At 44.9% G+C, this 17,034-nt stretch overlaps 2 protein-coding genes across 6 annotated transcripts in view; one reads left to right on the top strand and one right to left on the bottom strand.

Moving 5' to 3' along the window:
• Window positions 1–3,038: 3,038 nt before the first annotated feature.
• Spata45 (spermatogenesis associated 45) lies at window positions 3,039–9,591 on the top strand. Of its 2 annotated transcripts, XM_021175574.2 has the most exons (4): window positions 3,039–3,103; window positions 3,755–3,823; window positions 6,301–6,612; window positions 9,529–9,588. In XM_021175574.2, exons 3-4 carry the CDS (start codon window positions 6,339–6,341, stop codon window positions 9,546–9,548), a joined length of 294 nt encoding a protein of 97 aa, XP_021031233.1. In that variant the 5' UTR covers window positions 3,039–3,103; window positions 3,755–3,823; window positions 6,301–6,338; the 3' UTR covers window positions 9,549–9,588. The 2 variants fall into 2 exon arrangements, with proteins under 2 accessions (XP_021031233.1, XP_021031227.1); XM_021175568.1 differs by lacking the exons at window positions 3,039–3,103; window positions 3,755–3,823 and adding an exon at window positions 3,926–3,985 and having other exon boundaries at window positions 9,529–9,591.
• A 2,973-nt stretch (window positions 9,592–12,564) lies between these two features.
• The window catches only part of Tatdn3 (TatD DNase domain containing 3), a 17,857-nt gene continuing 13,387 nt past the window's right edge, over window positions 12,565–17,034 (bottom strand). For 3 of the 4 annotated variants that reach the window (XM_021165518.2, XM_029482778.1, XM_029482774.1), the window contains 2 exons: window positions 15,636–15,716; window positions 12,565–13,046 (listed from right to left, as the gene is read on the bottom strand). In XM_021165518.2, the coding sequence (XP_021021177.1) occupies window positions 12,834–13,046; window positions 15,636–15,716 (294 nt within the window). In that variant the 3' untranslated portion in view covers window positions 12,565–12,833. The remainder of the gene's footprint in view (window positions 13,047–15,635; window positions 15,717–17,034) is intronic. The other variant, XM_021165533.2, reaches the window with a different exon arrangement.

Consider the following 17,034-nt stretch of genomic DNA (forward strand, 5'->3'; position numbering starts at 1 on the left):
CAATACAATCTTTAGCATTAATAATGCGCATGGCATCTCAAATAACTATTAGCTGTTGGGGCATAAACCATCTAAATCATATTTTTGTTTAGTTTTTTTATTACTTATTTAAAATAAAGTTTTTCATTGTTTTTTAATTTTTTTATTTATTATGTTTACAGCGTTCTGCTTTCATGTATACCTGCAGGCTAGAAAGGGGTACCAGATCTCATCATAGATGGTTGTGAGCCACCATGTGGTTGCTGGGAATTGAACTCAGGACCTCTGGAAGAATAGACAGTGTGCTCTTAACCACTGAGCCATCTCATAGTCCCCTTTTCACTGTTTTTTGAAACAAGGCTTTACTATGTAGCCCAATTTGGCCTCAAATACCTGTCTCTTGTCTCGGCTTCCCAAGATCTGGGATCAGGTCTGTACCACCACATACAACTCAGTTAAGTCATCTTTGAATAGCCTTCCCCTAGCATTGGTCTAGACAGGAGTGCTCAGCAGCAATTCAGAGGATGAGCATCCCTAACACAGCTGCAGATACTTATTAGCTACACAACCTGGCTAGTTTCAGGTCAACTTGACACAAGATGGAATCATCATAGAAGAGGGAGAGACAATTGAGAAAAATACCTCCATATGATCAGGCTGTAGGCAAGCCTGTAGGGCAGTTACTCAATTACTGGTGATGTGGGAGAACACAGCTCATTGTGGGTGGTATGTCCCTCGACTGTGGCCCTCATTCTATAAGAAAGGCTGACAGAAGCTGGAAAGAACCCAGATGTCCCTCAACAGAGGAATGGATACAGAAAGTGTAGTACATTTACACAATGGAGTGTACTACATGGCTATTAAAAACAATGAATTTATAAAAATTCTTTTTTTTTTTTCCCGAGACAGGGTTTCTCTGTATAGCCCTGGCTGTCCTGGCACTCACTTTGTAGACCAGGCTGGCCTCGAACTCAGAAATCCGCCTGCCTCTGCCTCCCGAGTGCTAGGATTAAAGGCGTGCGCCACCACGCCCGGCTGAATTTATAAAAATTCTTAGACAAATAGATGGGTCTGGAGAATATCATCCTAAGTGAGGTAACCCAATCACAAAAGAACACACATGATATGCACTCACTGATAAGTGGATACTAACCCAGAAGCTCAGAATACCCAAGATACAATTTGCAAAACACATGAAACTCAAGAAGAAGGAAGACCAAAGTGTGGCTACTTCTTAGAAGGGGGAACGAAATACCCATGGAAGGAGTTACAAAGTTCAGAGTAGAGACTGAATGAATGACGTTACAGAGACAAAGTTCAGAGTAGAGACTGAATGAATGACCATCCAGAGACTGCCCCACCTGGGGATCCATCCCATAAACAATCACCAAACCCAGACACTATTGCAGATGCCAACAAGATTTTGCTGACAGGAGCCTGATATAACTGTCTCCTGAGAAGCTCTGCCAGTGCCTGGCAAATACAGAAGTGGATGCTCACAGTCATCTATTGGATAGAGCACAGAGTCCCCAGTGAAGGAGCTAAAGAAAGTACCCAAGGAGCTGAAGGGATTCGCAGCCCCTTAGGAGGAACAACAATATGAACTAACCAGTACCCCTCAGAGCTCCATGGGACTAAACCACCAATCAAAGAAAACATATGGTGGGACTTGTGTCTCTAGTTGCATATGTAGCAGAGGATGGCCTAGTCGGTCATCAATGGGAGGAGAGGCCCTTGGTCTTGTGAAGGTTCTATGCCCAGTGTAGGGGAATGCCAGGGCCAGGAAGTGGGAGTGGGTAGGGGTGGGATGGGGAAAGGGGCGTGGGGAGGGGGCGCCGAATAGGGGATTTTCAGAGGGGAAACTAGGAAAGGGGATAACATTTGAAATGTAAATAAAGAAAATATATAATAAAAAAAGAAAAGGACTGGAGAGATGGCTCAGCAGTTAAGAACAGTGACTGCTCCTCCAGAGGTCCTGAGTTCAGTCCCCAGCAACCACATGGTGGCTCATGACCATCTATAATGGGACCTGGTGTCTTCTTCTGGTGTGTCTGAAGATACCTACAGTTTACTCATATAAATAAAATAAATCTTAAAAAAAAAAAAAAAGCAGGCTGAGTAAGCCATGAGGAGCAAGGCATTAAGCAGCACTCCACTATGGTCCCAGCATCAGCTCCGGCCTCCAGGTTCCTGACCTGCTTGAGTTCCTGTCCTGACTCCCTGTGATGAGGAGACATAAGCGGAATAAACCCTTCCCTCGCCAAGTTGATTTAGTGATGGTAATTGTAACATGATAATGGTAACATCACAGCAATAGTAACTCTAACAAGACACTACCATAGCAAGCAAACTCCTCGGGTCCAGACCTGAGAGTCTGAGGATGCTGACACAACCATCTGTTTGGTCAGATGAACGGAAGAGCTGGTGTGGCTCAGTGTGCACACTGGAATAGAATGAAGTAAGACTGTAGCAAGGTTTCAGGTGGTTAGTAAACCGAAATGTTTGGAGAACTCAGGTCAGCACCAACCCGGCCTTAAAGTGCAGCCTGCAGGGAAAGCCATCTCTGAGAGAGGGGAGTCTGTGGCTTGAGATGTTCCAGGTTGGGTGTCTTATCTGACGAGCTATTCCATTGTAAAATAGTGGCATTTGGGTGCAGCATACATAATTTTCTGAGTTAATAACTTAACCTAATATCTATTTTAGGAAAACTAATGTTAAACATCTTTTCAGCTTTCTTAATTCCATCAGATACTTGTTTGTTATCTAATTTTACCCACACCTCCATACTGGTTAGCTCTATAGCCAGGTAAGCCAAAGCTCACAGTGTGAACATCTTCCTCCAGCTGCCCCAGAAAAGAGAGAATCCAGATAGAGCCTGGATTTAAAGATGCCGAGATTGTGCCTAGTGGATGTGTGTTCTCTTGATGAGCCTTCAGATTATCTGTGGCATCCTAAACAAAGCTGTTCTCATCCCTCCAAACACTCGGCATTGGTCTCCATGGTTACCACACCCCAGGCTCTTTACCCTTGGGTGAGTTAATGTGTGTTTGCTGACTCATGCTTCATGGACGGATGTGTAAACTTTCAATACAGGTCTTTCCTCTATCACTAATTCCTGCAGGAGGTAAAAGAAATTCTTTTATATTTCTGAGATTTGTTTCTTTGGATTTTCTTAAAAAGCAAAAGATCCTCTTCTGAAAAAAGTTATCTGAGCTGGGCACAATGGAGCAAACCTTTAGTCCCAGCACCCTGAGGCAGAGGGGGAGGGGGAGGCAGAGGTGGAGAGAGGGGGAGGCAGAGGCAGAGAGGGCAGAGGGGGAGGGGGGAGGCAGATGGATCTCTACCAGTTTGAAGCCAGCCTGGTCTAAACAGTGAGTTCCAGGACAGACAGAGAGCTACAGAATGAGACTCCGGTTTTGTTTGGTTTGGTTTGGTTTACAGATATCTGAATAGTCCTCTGTATAAAATATGAAGGTAATTTTTTTTTCCCTTTGGAGATGAGATCATGTGATGTTACTTAAATTGGTCCCAAATTTCTGGGCTTAAAATTCTAGTGAGCTCCTAGCACTTCTCTTCATGGAAGCACGCTCTTGCTAGTCACCATTTTCCTCAGGAGCACCAGGCACAGAATGAGTGGTCAAGAAATTAAATTGCAGTGAGTGGAAGGCAGATGCAGCACACACAGTTTTACACATATACCTATGTAATCCCGACTCCTGCCCTGTTATCTGCCTTATGACTTGACGATTATATTATCTTTGTTTCCATTTTACAGATGACTTAATATCTCACTGATAATAAGGACAAAGGTCAAGTCGTCCATGCAAGGACACCAGGCTAGGAGGTAAGAGGTCTCTGGCTCAGGACTTCCTCTGTTAACCAAGGTTCTAAGAACAGAATGGAGCTGAGGTGGCAGAGCTCAGAAAAGTCTATCACCAGGGCAACAGTCCAGTGGGCTGATCCTCACTGTGGACTTCAGACAGGCTTCGGGTTGGTGTTATTAAAGGTAATGCATTATTGATGTACCTGTAGGAATGACAATGCTGTTTCTCTCTGTAGATTGTCATTTCTATTATGGTAGTTGTACTCATAAAAAGTCACTGTAAATACTAAACTGGCAAATACCAGTCTCTGAGAGAATTCAGCTCCTATAAGCTTTTGGTCAGCCAGTCAGTGTGTAAACTGTATGTTGTTATGTTGATATGGGATCATTGTGTATTGCCCAGTCTGCTCTTGAACTGCTGGGCTCAGATGATCCTCCTGACAGCCTCCTGGGAGGCACTGGGACACTCAACCATTGTGCTGTTCTGTGCACTTGGCTTCCATGGACTGTGAGAGCCACAAGGCTTGGGCTAGCACATCTTAATGAGGGGAAAGCTTAAAACATGGGCTCTACAAATCAGGTCTGCCGTGTCCATCCTTGTGTTTTCAAGTATCTTCAGTATCATAGACTACACATGCAGCTTCTAAGACACTGTGAATGAGCTAAAAGCCTGCGAGATCGAGCTGTGGAAGCTGACCCATCCCTGTGCCAGTCACACCAAGGGTCACTTTTCTAGGCTAGCAGACTGTGCCGGACGGTGCTCACCAGGGCCTCAGACATGGCTAGGTTCTCTGCTCTCAACCTCCTGAAAGTCGATTTTTAAAAACAAGGATCCGGCAGTTTTTACTTCACTGGATCCCACCATTCTCATCACATCACGTGTAAAACAGATTAGTAATTGGGAGACCAAGGTATACTGTCTACTTATCAGATAGAATTAACCCTTTCTTTCTTTCACGGTGCCGATTATGTGATAGATTTGTTGAGGGTGGCAATAGTAAACTCTTCATAAGTGTCAGCTCATTTAGTCTGTATGATACTCTGACCTGGGTAATGTTTTCACTGAATATGTCAGGAAGCTATGGCAACTTAAGCTAGCTATGCACACAGTAGGGAGCTATGCACACAGTAGGTAGCATAGCTAGTATGTAAACCCAAACGACTGGCAATCCATGGTTTCACCACCAGACTCTACGGCTGAGTGTTGGGGTCTAACTTGTAGGTGATTTTGATTTTGTGATTTCAGTGAACAGTCACACCGTGGTATCTCTTTTTCAGTAGATGTATAAAATGGGCTTTTAACAGAATATGACTCCTGTTGTCATGTGCTTGATATGTGCATATCTAGAGGATAGTGAGACTTTAATGCCAGGCTTGGAATCTTCTTACCGCAAATACGCAATTCCCAGAATCCCCCAAAATGTATTAAAGGAGATAGAATTTAGAGTTTAATTTCTTACAAATTAGCATCTTGAGAGCTAACTGTAGGTTTATTCATAATCTTATTTGTTTAGGTTTGTGTTTTTCATTTTTGATTCAGGGTCTCTATACATGGCCCTGGCTGTCCTGGAACTCACTATGTAGGCCAAGATGGCCCTGAACTCACAGAGATTCTCCTGCCTCTGCCTCTCTAGTGCAGGATATACACCATCACACCTAGGTAAATTGTTCTTGATAGTTTTTATGTCACATTATTAATAGGTACTGAGAATGGTAGATTTTACTAAAGCAACTCAAATTATTCATTGTTAATTATTCTACATGACATTTTAAATCCCTTTAACTAAAAATTGCCAAATCCAGTGTTGAGAGGATTTTTTTTCTTCTGCAATAGATATCTAAAGAGATCTAGTTAAGTCACTTGACTACCAAAAGACTCTTTTAGGTAGCTTAGATATTACCTTTTATATGTATTTTTATTATTGTTTTGTTTTGTGAAGCAGGCAGGGACTCACTCTGGCCCATGCTGGTCCAGAACTCTGTACCCAGGCTGGCCTTGAACTCAATGCAGTCCTTCTACCTTGTCTCCTGAATGCTGAGGTTACAGAATGTGAACACTGTACATAACACTGTACATACCCAGGTTCAATTGCTTCTTAATGGGCCCTTTCATTTTACTGTGTTTAAACCGTGGCAGATATTGTAAAAGATAATACTACAGATATACAGATAAAAAGGCTCTAAGCTCATAGATTTCCCAAAGTGGACAGATAAGATGGGAAAGATGCGTCCATCAGTCAGGGAGATAGAAACATACCCTGCTGGTGGTCCTGTCTTAGATCAGACACCAGTTATCGTGACAGGAAAATACAACATGGCTTGTTGGACATAGCTGAGCTTTGCAGTATTTGGGGGGCAATAATGACCTGAGTTGGTTCTGTACCGTATTTTGGAACATGGTCTTGCAGAAGGAGAAAGTCCTGGTAAATGTGGACATGCGGTGAAGTTTGCTTTTGAGTTGGACAGAAGACTATTACGCATGCTCAATGTGTTGGCAGGGCGGCAAGACTCAGCTGGCCGCTGGTGTGTTAATAAGATGACATCCATGAACAAGGGCAATGAAGAGAAGACGCAGGGAGCGAACAGGAAGCAGCTCCTGGAGGAACTGAACGAGAAGCGTGAGTCCTACTGCCTGGTGGAAAGAAGCAACGAAGTCAGCCTGCTGAGAGTTCAGAAGAGGCACTTCAGCAAGGCCTACCAGACCTTAGCTTGCACGCATATCAAAGAATCGGTTCCCGAAAGTACCAGGACCTCCTGGGTCAAACATGATCTCTCTGTGCACAAGGAGAAAAGGCACTTTCTGCCAAAAAGTAAGACCATATGGTCAGACTCCGACCAACCTGTAGGAAGGATAAGGAGAGAGAGAGAGAGACTTGGCAGACTTCCTGGGTCGAAAGTGGTTCCAAGGTTTGCCCTTGGGAGTCTTTGAAGGTGATGTGTCTGGAGGCAAACATAGATTATTTGGTGTAAGGCCCACAATAGACCAGAGACTCATTTTCTCGCATCTATAGGAACCCAAGCCCTACCACAGGCCAGGTGGTTCAGCAGTTAGGTGTTTGGGCGCTGCAGTCTGCACTCCCAGCTGGCTGAGGCTGCCCTTAGCTGCGGAGGGTCTGACAATTACATTTGAGAGTTGCATTCAGGTAACTTCTGTCTCTCGATTTCTGTGCTTTAAGGAGTTTTTATGTTCAGAATGGTAGTAAAATGGAGTTTTAGTAACAAATGTGACATACAACGCCTTGAGAAGCATTAATAAAAACATGGAGGGGAGTGGTCTGGGGTAGGGGAGTGGTCTGGGGTAGGGGAGTGGTCTGGGGTAGGGGAGTGGTCTGGGGTAGGGGAGTGGTCTGGGGTAGGGGAGTGGTCTGGAGGAGGAGAGGGACCTGTGGAAGGGAAATAGTCTGGGGGGGGGTGATTGTTTTGGTATTGTTTAAAATATGGATTGTGAATATCTGTTACTGTAGTCAAGGCAGGCAACTGATAGTGTTTTCTCATTTATTTGGAGAGAGTGTGCGTATGTTCTTATATTCAATATAGCCAATACATTTATTAATTTAGTTTACAAAGAGTGGCCCACATTGGCCTTTGTGTAGCTCTGACTTTGCTTTTGGCCAGTGGCCTTAGGTAGTAATCTAGGGAGGTGTACAGTGTGACATGGGAAGTCTAGACACTGCATTGTGATTGTAATAATCGGTAATAATTGTGTTTCTTTTGTGAAAGCAAGCAAGCAAACAAACAAAAACCAACCATCTTTACAAAGAAGGAATGCTTTGACATTCCTAGTTATAAAAGAAATGCTACAGTCCTTCATTCTGCTAAAATTATTGAGAATAATATTGTGTCAGTTCTCAGGGCTTTGATGGTGGGGAGAACACCCACCTCTTTGAACTAACATAGGAGACAACTTTAAGGAGCATGCATAGTTTCATACACCACACAATCTAACACATGCAATCCCATAACTAAGTTTCATAGTGTCAAACTGTAAACCAATAACTCCAAAACATAGTTAGAAAGCCCTTTGTCTTTGATTTGAGTTTTGATCAACTGAGAAATAAGATAGAGATAAAAACATATTGGCTTTGTTTATTGAAAAAAAAAATCTTTACTGAAGAAACTCACTAAGAGCCGTCAAGTAGCTGCCTCTGGAGACTGACCTAAAGAGCTTGTTGACCTAAAGAGCTGGATGCTCTAGACTGAGAACAAACGAGACTGAAAGCCCTGGAGGCCAGCTAGTGCAGAGAAAATTCTCATTTGTTAAATTAGGAGCTGGGACATTATGACTCAATAAATTAACTTGGTAGGTTTCAACACATACTAAGGCACAACATTTGCTACAAAGTAACTTCCTCGTTTTGGAAGACAATGGCCCCCTATGCTCTGAATGTTGAAGTATGAGGGGCTACAACACTGGCCCTCCTGGTCCTCTCTAGGGTAGCCTCATGCAGGCAGCTGGTAGACTTAGTTACTTTCTGCTACTGTGGTAGAGCTCTATGACCAAGGCAACTTATAGAAGGAAGAGTTTGGGGTACAGTTCCAGAGGACTAGTGACCATAATGGCAGGGTGGAGGCAGCAGGCAGGCATGGCAGCCCGAGCAGGATGCTGAGAGCTCACACCGTGAACTTGGAGCACAAGGCAGAGAGCTCTCTGCAAGGAGAGTTGAGTGTTAACCCCTTTAAGCTCACTCCCAGAACACACTTCTGGCAAGACCGCACCCTAAACTTCCCCAAACAGCACCAGGAACTGGGGACCAAGTGTCCCAATGCCTATGGGGGTGTTCTCCTTCACGCTTAACTGCTAGGGGACTCACATTTTTGTCTCTTTTCTGGTAACCCCACATTTTAATATCTGACCTCTCTTCTTGACCTTTGGCCATGTGTACAGTCACATTGCCACTTCACTTGAAGTCATCTGCAGTTTAGTATTGTTGAGACAAAATCCCTGTTACCAACCACGTCTCTTACCACCACCCTGCCTCACCTTCCTCACTGGGAAAGTGGCCAAAGACCCGTGTGGAACTCACACCCCATACTCAGTGTGTCCGCAAGTCCTGAATCCGAGCCCTGCCACCGCCCTGGTCCAGCCTGTAGTCACAGAGTGGATCAGGAGCCTCAGGCTACCCACCTGGCACTCTTCTGTTCCCACGTCTACTTCACAGGACAGCCTGTGTGAACTGATCAGAACATGTGTTGTTACCTGCTACACAGAACTCATTTGTGGTTTCCCACCACACTGAGGACGGAATCCACACTCCCACTCTGTGCGGCATGACTCTCCGTGAATAGGCCCGGCCTGTCATCTCCTCTGCTCACCCGGGCTCCTCGGCTTTGCATTCTTCCTCTTCTGGGACATGTCAGTGCTTGCTCCCACCTTGGAAACTTGGCTCTTCCCCTAGCTCTTTGTCTCTGTCTCTGTCTGTCTGTCTGTCTGTCTGTCTGTCTGTCTGTCTGTGTCTCTCTGTCTCCCTCTCTGCCTCTCTGTCTCTGTCTGTCTCTCTTTCTCTGTATCTGCCTGTCTAAAATATGCAGTGACTATCATTAATCCCAGCACAGGAAAGGACAAGCAGAAGAGTAATGGCCTCTCTGCCCTTCATGTTATTCTAGAAACTGTGCAATAGATTAGATTTCCGAAATGCATTTCTTTCTGATGCTTTGATTATGAGCCTAGCCTTTAACAGCTGAGTCATCTCACCAGTCCAATAAATGTATTTTTTTTAATCTTTCAGATAATGCCATATTTGGATGAAGTATATCTCCAGAGACACACAAATAAACCCTCTTTCATCAGTCTTCAATGTCTGCAAATTATTTAGAGACATTAACTATAAAAGAAACTGGGCTGGTGTCATGGTGAACACCTGTAACCCCAGCACTTAGGGACAGTGAATTCCAGGCCAGGCTGGGCTATGTCTCAGGACCTTGTCCCTAAAAGGCTGGGGACGTGTAATAAAATAAGGCTAGAACTAAGTTCTCACTTCCCAACAGTAGATGCTTAGCTTCAAGAACCCTGAAGAGCTGCTTGCTCCTTTCATGACCATGGGCATTGATTAGATACAAGACTCTTGGTTCACGCCAAAGAACTTAGATTCTAGCTGTAGGAAACCTACTCCCTTGCCCCCCCCACCCCCCACCCCCCCAGCCCACTGCCTCAGGACACTCAGAGCTAGGCAAAGCTGCCAGGCAGATATACACAGGATTGGGCTGCCCAGAGGAGGATCTGTGCTGAGCACAGTTGACCCAGCCTTTGCCTGTAAGGAGATACTATCTTTATTATGTGATGTAACCAGGTCTACCTCTGCCCCAGAGGGAACTCTTATCTCCTCTGTCTTCTGAGGTGCTCACCTGACCCCAAGGCTATCAGAGCCTCTGTTCCCTGGCTGGACAGAAACAAGGGACTGGATCCATAGAGTTTATATCCTAAGCAGCCCAACTAGAGATGCCAAGGCTTGGTATGATTTAGGAATGAGCACAAAGCAATGAATGTCAGGTTACACACAGAGGTGGCCTCCCCTCAACGTCCTTTCCCTGACCATCCTGTTTGTATGCCCCTTCCTTCGCACAACTGGGTGTAGTTTCCTGTACTTGCCTTTGTCTCTTAGCTCCCTTCCCTGCCTGTGATTTAAATGCCACCTCCTCCAACCCTTCCTGTAGCCCTGCCCACTAGACATTCCTCCTTTGCCCTGTATACCCTAGAGCAGGCTCAAGCTAAGCAAGAACTCAGAAGTATAACGGTATCTGGATCTGACCCTACCTGAAACAGCAGGCATGGAGCCTCTCATCTCCCAGGAGTTGGCATGTGGTAGCACTTTTCTTTTCTGCCCTGGCTTTCTGTAGTGTGCATTCATGTGCATGCAGGATTCCTTCTGCTCCCCTGGTCCTTTGGAGAGAACATTAGTGTGGCAGCATTGTCATTGTATTCATAGACAACTGACACCTCCTTCCTAAGAAGCCCCTACAGATAGATATCCACGCCCTTTCTCAGCACTGCAATGTGCCTGGGAAGATGGGGTTGGCAGAGCTAGAGGCCGATCAGAACCCACAGACCTTGACCACTCAAGTGGGCCACTGAACAAGAAGGGCCCGGGTCAAGGTAAAGGCTGGGTTGTGACTCAGCATGAATGGGCCGTGTGAGGGATTCCACTTAGGAGCAGAGACCAGTGAATCTCCGTATCTCTTGGAGATTTTGCTGAAAAAGCTCTTTTGCACTATGCCCCCCTTTGTAGGTATTTCCTCCTCCAGGATCATGAGGCAGGTAACAGAGAACAGTTTGGAACTCAGACATTGTCAGTAGGCTGGAGTATTGGGATGCCTTTTATCTCAGCACTCAGCAAGCAGAGGCAGGGGCATGTTTTGTTAGTTCAGGGCCCTCTTGGTGAGTTCCAGGCTAGACAAGGTGACTGGGTTGGGGGTGAGGGGCAGGAATAAAAAAAAAAAAAACCCAAAACCAATTACTGTGGCCATATTGGGAGGAAGCCAAGGCCATCACTATGATACTTACATACCTTTAGATTTAAACAGAGGGGGATGTATGTGTAACTAAGTAGTCCTGGTCAAGAACTAACTGTTCTACCTACCCATCACTGTCCTGTACGGTTATCTGGTAGCTTGTTAAGAGCTGTGTATTCTCTTCTTGGGAGACAAATTCCTTCTCTAGCTGGCACCAGAATAAAGCCTTTCTTTTCCAAGAGGGAGATTCCAACCTCTTGAGGCCCATTTATTTAATAATCTGATAGCCAAAAGGAGGGGTTCAGGTGTCCCTTCAGAACAATGAAGGGTCTTGGATGTAGGTTTAAGGACACACAGATGGTTGGGATATTAACGCCATGGATAGACAACAGCATGGCAGGAGTTCTGAGGAAAGTTTAGATAACATGGGAGGGACTCTGAAGAGAGGAATAGGGACTCCTGTCCCACAAGTCCCCCCGGTGAGATCCTGGAATGTAGTTCCAAGATCTAGTCTGCTGGCGAGAGATGCACTGTGTTCTTTGTAGGATGCCTGTCAGTGTCTGTGAGAGGGGAAGAGCTGCTGTGTGAGGTACTGTGACAAGACCAGCTGACAGATCCTAAATTATTCTTAAAAATACCTCCACTCTTGCCAAAATGCCAGGGCTAGGGCACTATCTCAATCACCCTTCTCAAGCCTCCCATCTGGGCAAAAACATTGTGTACGATTAGACACAAGATTCTGGGCTTCCTAATTTCAAGAACCAACTAACAAGCATGTGGACAAGCAGGACCAGTCTCTCTTCTCCTGTTATGGTCTCCATCCATGAAATCAGCCAAACATATCTTATCACGCAGTCACAGAGGCCTGCTCAGTTCCTCAAAGGTCTGTCTGTATTAGCCAGGTGCTGTGGTATGAGGCTGCAGCAATGGCTGCTTAGGAGGCTGAGAGAGCAGTACGGAGCCGAGGAGTTTGGGGCTCCTTAAGGTGGGGTGGGGGTGGGTGCAGGAGATATCTCGGTACTTTCACAACTTCTGTTTCTTCTGACCAAGAACATTATAACCCAAAGAGGCCCACAGACTACCAAGCAGATCTGCCACGCACACACTAATCAGTAAGCATTCAAAGACAAACACCCATGGGGCATCTTCTATAAGCTAATTAAGTGGGGGGAAGCAGGGGAAGGGTGTCTTTCTTCCCTCAAGTGGGCAACAGCTCAGAAGCCACTGTGTGTTTCTCCCATCTACTCCAGGACTCCAGCTACTGGAAGCAGAACATGGGTTTCTGTGTCCAAGACAAATCATTCCTTTTTAAAAAATACAGTTTTTAGAAATAATTTTTATGTTCTGTGTGTCTATAGAGATATGCCACCTGTGTGCTAGTGTCAGAGAAGGCTGGAGGGAATTACAGGCAGTTGAACCAGCCAACATGGCTGCTGGGAACTGAACATGGGTCCTCTGGAAGAGCAGCAACTGAGTGCTCTTAATGGCAGAGCCATCTCTCCAGCTCCAAATTTGTTTTTAAGAGGAACATTTCTGTAAAACTGTGACTGCTAGCCATGTAAGATGGCTTCTTCCTCTGAGGCCACTAAAGCAAGCCTTTGCTTTCCCCAGTGCTGCCCTGGGCTGACTTGGCTTGCAGGGGGTGACTCTGAAGCTCTTTCTGAAGCAGGCTCTGCAGCTTGGGAAACAGTCTGAATGCATTCTGCGTTGTCACTTCTCGGACTTCTTCCACTGAAATCCCTTTCACCTGGGCAATGAACTCTGCTGCGATGGAAATGTTGCAGGGTTCATTCCGTGTCTGAAATAGAACAGAGCTTGACACTCAGTGTGTAGATCCTTGGAGACTGTAGCTAAGACACACACACACACACACACACACACACACACACACCCTGGTGAGCTCCTTTCATACTCTATGAAGGAGCTGACATTCCTTTATTAATGGGTGGATGAACTTGGCAGGTATGGGCGACTCTATGTCTATGCTGTTCCAGGAAGAACTTGGAGGCATTTGCAGCCGAAGCCCTAAGCACCCAGCATGTGAAGCGGTGTGCCAACTGAACCCAGAGAGAGCAGCTTGCCTGAAGGATTAGGTGTCCCTTGTTTTGCTGCTTGCATGAGTTCTGGGAAAGGTCACTGCTTGGCCCCTCACCTCAAAGGCTACCTGCCCAGTGTGGTTTCAAATGCCCCAAGGACTAGAAAGACTTAGGTTCTGCCAGCTTGCTGACCTTAAGGTACATCCCCTCCCATCTTAAATCCTGTGAAATAAACATTCTGCTTACACTCAGTGTCGTTTCTTTTTTCCTTTTAAAAAAAATTATTTTATGTACATTGGTGTTTTGTCTGCATGTATGTCTGTGTGAGGGTGTCAGATGCTAAAGTTACAGACAGCTGTGAGATGCCATGTGGGTGCTGGAACTGAACCCAGGCCCTCTGGAAGAGCAGCCAGTGCTCTTAACCGATGAGTCATCTCTCCAGCCCCCCCCCCTTAGTTGTATTTCCTAATGATTAAAATAACAATAATAATAATATTTCTGCAATCAACAGCATTTAGACTTACTGAAAACATTTCTGTAATTATTAATAAGTGGCTACTTGGGATAATAATAAGGGGAATACAATTATTAAGGTAAAAAACTCTTGATAATACAGGCTAGCAAAATAAGTATTTCAAAGATTCACATTCAAGGCTGTCCATTACAGTGGTGAAACTCAGACTGGCTGAGCATGCTGGCACACATCTGAATTCCTAGTACCTAGGAGGCAGAAGCAGGAGAAGCAGGGGTTTAAGGTCAAACCTGGCTACATTCTAAGTTAGAGGTCAGTCTAGCTACATGAGATTTGTCTCAGAAACACACAAAGACACACACACTACATACACTACATACACACATACGTACATATATACATTCATGACTTACCAATTTTTAAAAAAAATTTTTATGTGTATGTTTTGCCTGCATGTATGTGTGTGCACCACATGCCTGACTGTTGGCCATGGAGGCCACGAAGGTCTCTGGAACTGGAGTTATAAATGGCTGTGAGCTATCATGTGGATTCTGGGAATAGAACCCAGGTCCTCTGGAAGAATAGCCAATGCTCTTAACTATTGAACCATCTCTCCAAGCCCTAACGACAAGTTGTAACAATGGAACACTGTGTGGTTATTAAACACTTTGAGGGCTGGAAAGTCAGCTAAGTAGTTAAGAGCACTGGCTGCTCGTCCAGAGGACCGAGGTTCAATTCCCAGCACTCACATGGCAGCCAACAACTGTCTATAACTCTAGTTCCAGAGGATTCAACTCCCTCACGAAAATATACATACAAACAAAAGAATGTACATAAAACACTTTGAGGAAAAGCATATTTATTAATATATACTAGTGAAAGAAGGTCCAAAAGATTGTGTTCAGCCAATCCTATCCTAGAGAGACATGTGTGTGTCTTGATATAGACACAAGGGCTGATCCTATCCTAGAGAGGTGTGTGTGTGTGTGTGTGTGTGTGTGTAGAGATGGACACAGAGGTCTAAAAGGACATGAGTCCTTAGTCCTACTGATTTCTCATAGAGAAGGCTATATTCCCTTCCTGGAACACCTCATTAACCTCAAACGGTCTATGAGAAGACGGTACCCTGTTCACAGGAAAGATGATATCCTAATAAGCTAATGAAGCTGGCCGTGGTGGCACACACCTTTAATCCTAGCACTTGGGAGGCAGAGGCAGGTAGAGCTCTATGAGTTTTGAGGCCAGCCTGGTCTACAAATAGAATTCCAGGACAGCCAGAGCTATATAATAGAGGCTGTTCATTACTTCATACCAGCCACTGCTAGGCATTCTCATTTAAATTTCTTCATGTAATTCTTATGAAATAGTGAATATAGTTTATATTTATAACTGAAAAGTCAGCCCGGCATAGTGGTGCATACCTATAACCCAGCCCCAGGGAAGCAGAGGTAAAAAGAGTAGGCATTCAAGGCCAGGCTCAGCTGCATAGAGAGTTTGAAGTCAGCCTGGGTTATGTGAGACCCGTTTCAATAATGAATGAATGAATGAATAAATGGTTAAATAAACAAACAGATAAATATAGTTTTAGAGAACTTGAGTAGATTTCCCAAAGTCAGGCAATCAGCATCTTGGACTCTCAAAAAGGGGTTGATGGAAATCTTAGTCATCCCAGACATGCTTCATGGCACTCACTACTACCGGCATGGAAGCATGCTCGCTGACAAACGGCGATCTCTGAAGCTCAGCAGTGTTTAGAAAAGATCCTCCAGGGGGAATGGCCTCAACTTAGCATTCGAGTACTGCAGCCAGTCCCAGCTAAGCCACAACAGCCCAGATGAAAAGATGCATCTGCATTGCCATAAACCAGACATCCGCTTACCAGCTTTTCTGGTCCTAGCGCAGGTGAATCTGTTTCTAAGCAGATAGAACTCAGAGGCAGCTGTTTCACAAGCTTCTGCTTCTTAGAGAAAAGAGAGAGTAGATTTAAAACAGGAAGAAGTGGAAGCGCATTAACGTACACGTGGACGAGTCTTGTCCTGCGGGACATGAACACCCATCTTCATCACCAGAGCTCACTGGACAGCTACCACGCCCTCACCAGTCCACTTCTGATGGCCACATGACCATTTCAAAGTAGGCATATTGCCTAAAATTTCAAAGATGATCCAAAGCTTTCAGGGAAACAAACACAATCTAGTAAATGTGAGAAATGCCCTGCGAGAAATCAACTAAAATGACAAACAGCTGCTCACAGAGAGGTTTAAAATTCTTTGGCTGGACTTCACTCTATACTCTGCACCTACAGTAGATTTTGAAAAAATGATACAGATGTGTCTCACAGAATTGAAAGCACCACTGATTGTGATCTGTATCCTCATCTCATAGAGTATGAAAAACAAGTGTCATGAGAATGACCAGATACGGGACGTTAGCAGAGGTTGTCTTTGAAAGACTTTGAACTGTGATTCCTATGCTGTGACAGGCAGGCTAAGGGGACAACTGCCTAACATGTGTGAGGCTTTACACCTGGCCCTACAATGCATAAGCATGTGTGTGAATACACATATGCACATACATAACCTTTACACCTCCACCCGACTCCATCACTCCATTCCCTCACCAGTCAGTCGTCCATCGCTCCAATCTCGAGCGCACACTAACCACCTTTCTGTCTCCATAGGCTCGGCTTGTCTGCACATTTCATTTACACAGAATCTTACAACACGTGATCGTTTGTGTCTGGCTGCTTTCTCCTAATATGTTTTCAAGGTTCAGTGACGATCTGACATGGTTGAAGTAGCGTGTTCCTCTTTATGGCTGACTAATACTCCACTGTATGGGTATATCATATTTAGTTTATCTGACATTCATCAGTAGACCCACGACTAGCTTGTCTCTGCTGTGTGACAATCACACACAATGCCCCTGAGCATCCATGTTTGAGTTTGTGAATATATTTTTCCCTTGGGTATATGTTATTAGGGTGAAGTTAGTGTGTGGCAGTAATTCTCCGACTCAGTTGGGTAGAACAGTGTCGCTCTGCAATCCTGAGGGAATGACTGAGCTTCTCTCCAACGTATCTTTCTGCTGTTTTCTTCAGAGAAGTACCTGCTTCCCAGAGACAGACAAAAACCTTTGTAGGCTTTGCAGCCAGGCTTCTGTTTTTATCTCTGAACTGTGTCAGCACTTACACATCCTACACTGTGCTCTGTGTGTGCACTTACACATCCTACAGTGTGCTCTGTGTGTGCACTTACACATCCTACACTGTGCTCTGT

This window comes from Mus caroli, chromosome 1 (genome assembly GCF_900094665.2).
Source record: "Mus caroli chromosome 1, CAROLI_EIJ_v1.1, whole genome shotgun sequence".
Taxonomy (NCBI): domain Eukaryota; kingdom Metazoa; phylum Chordata; class Mammalia; order Rodentia; family Muridae; genus Mus; species Mus caroli.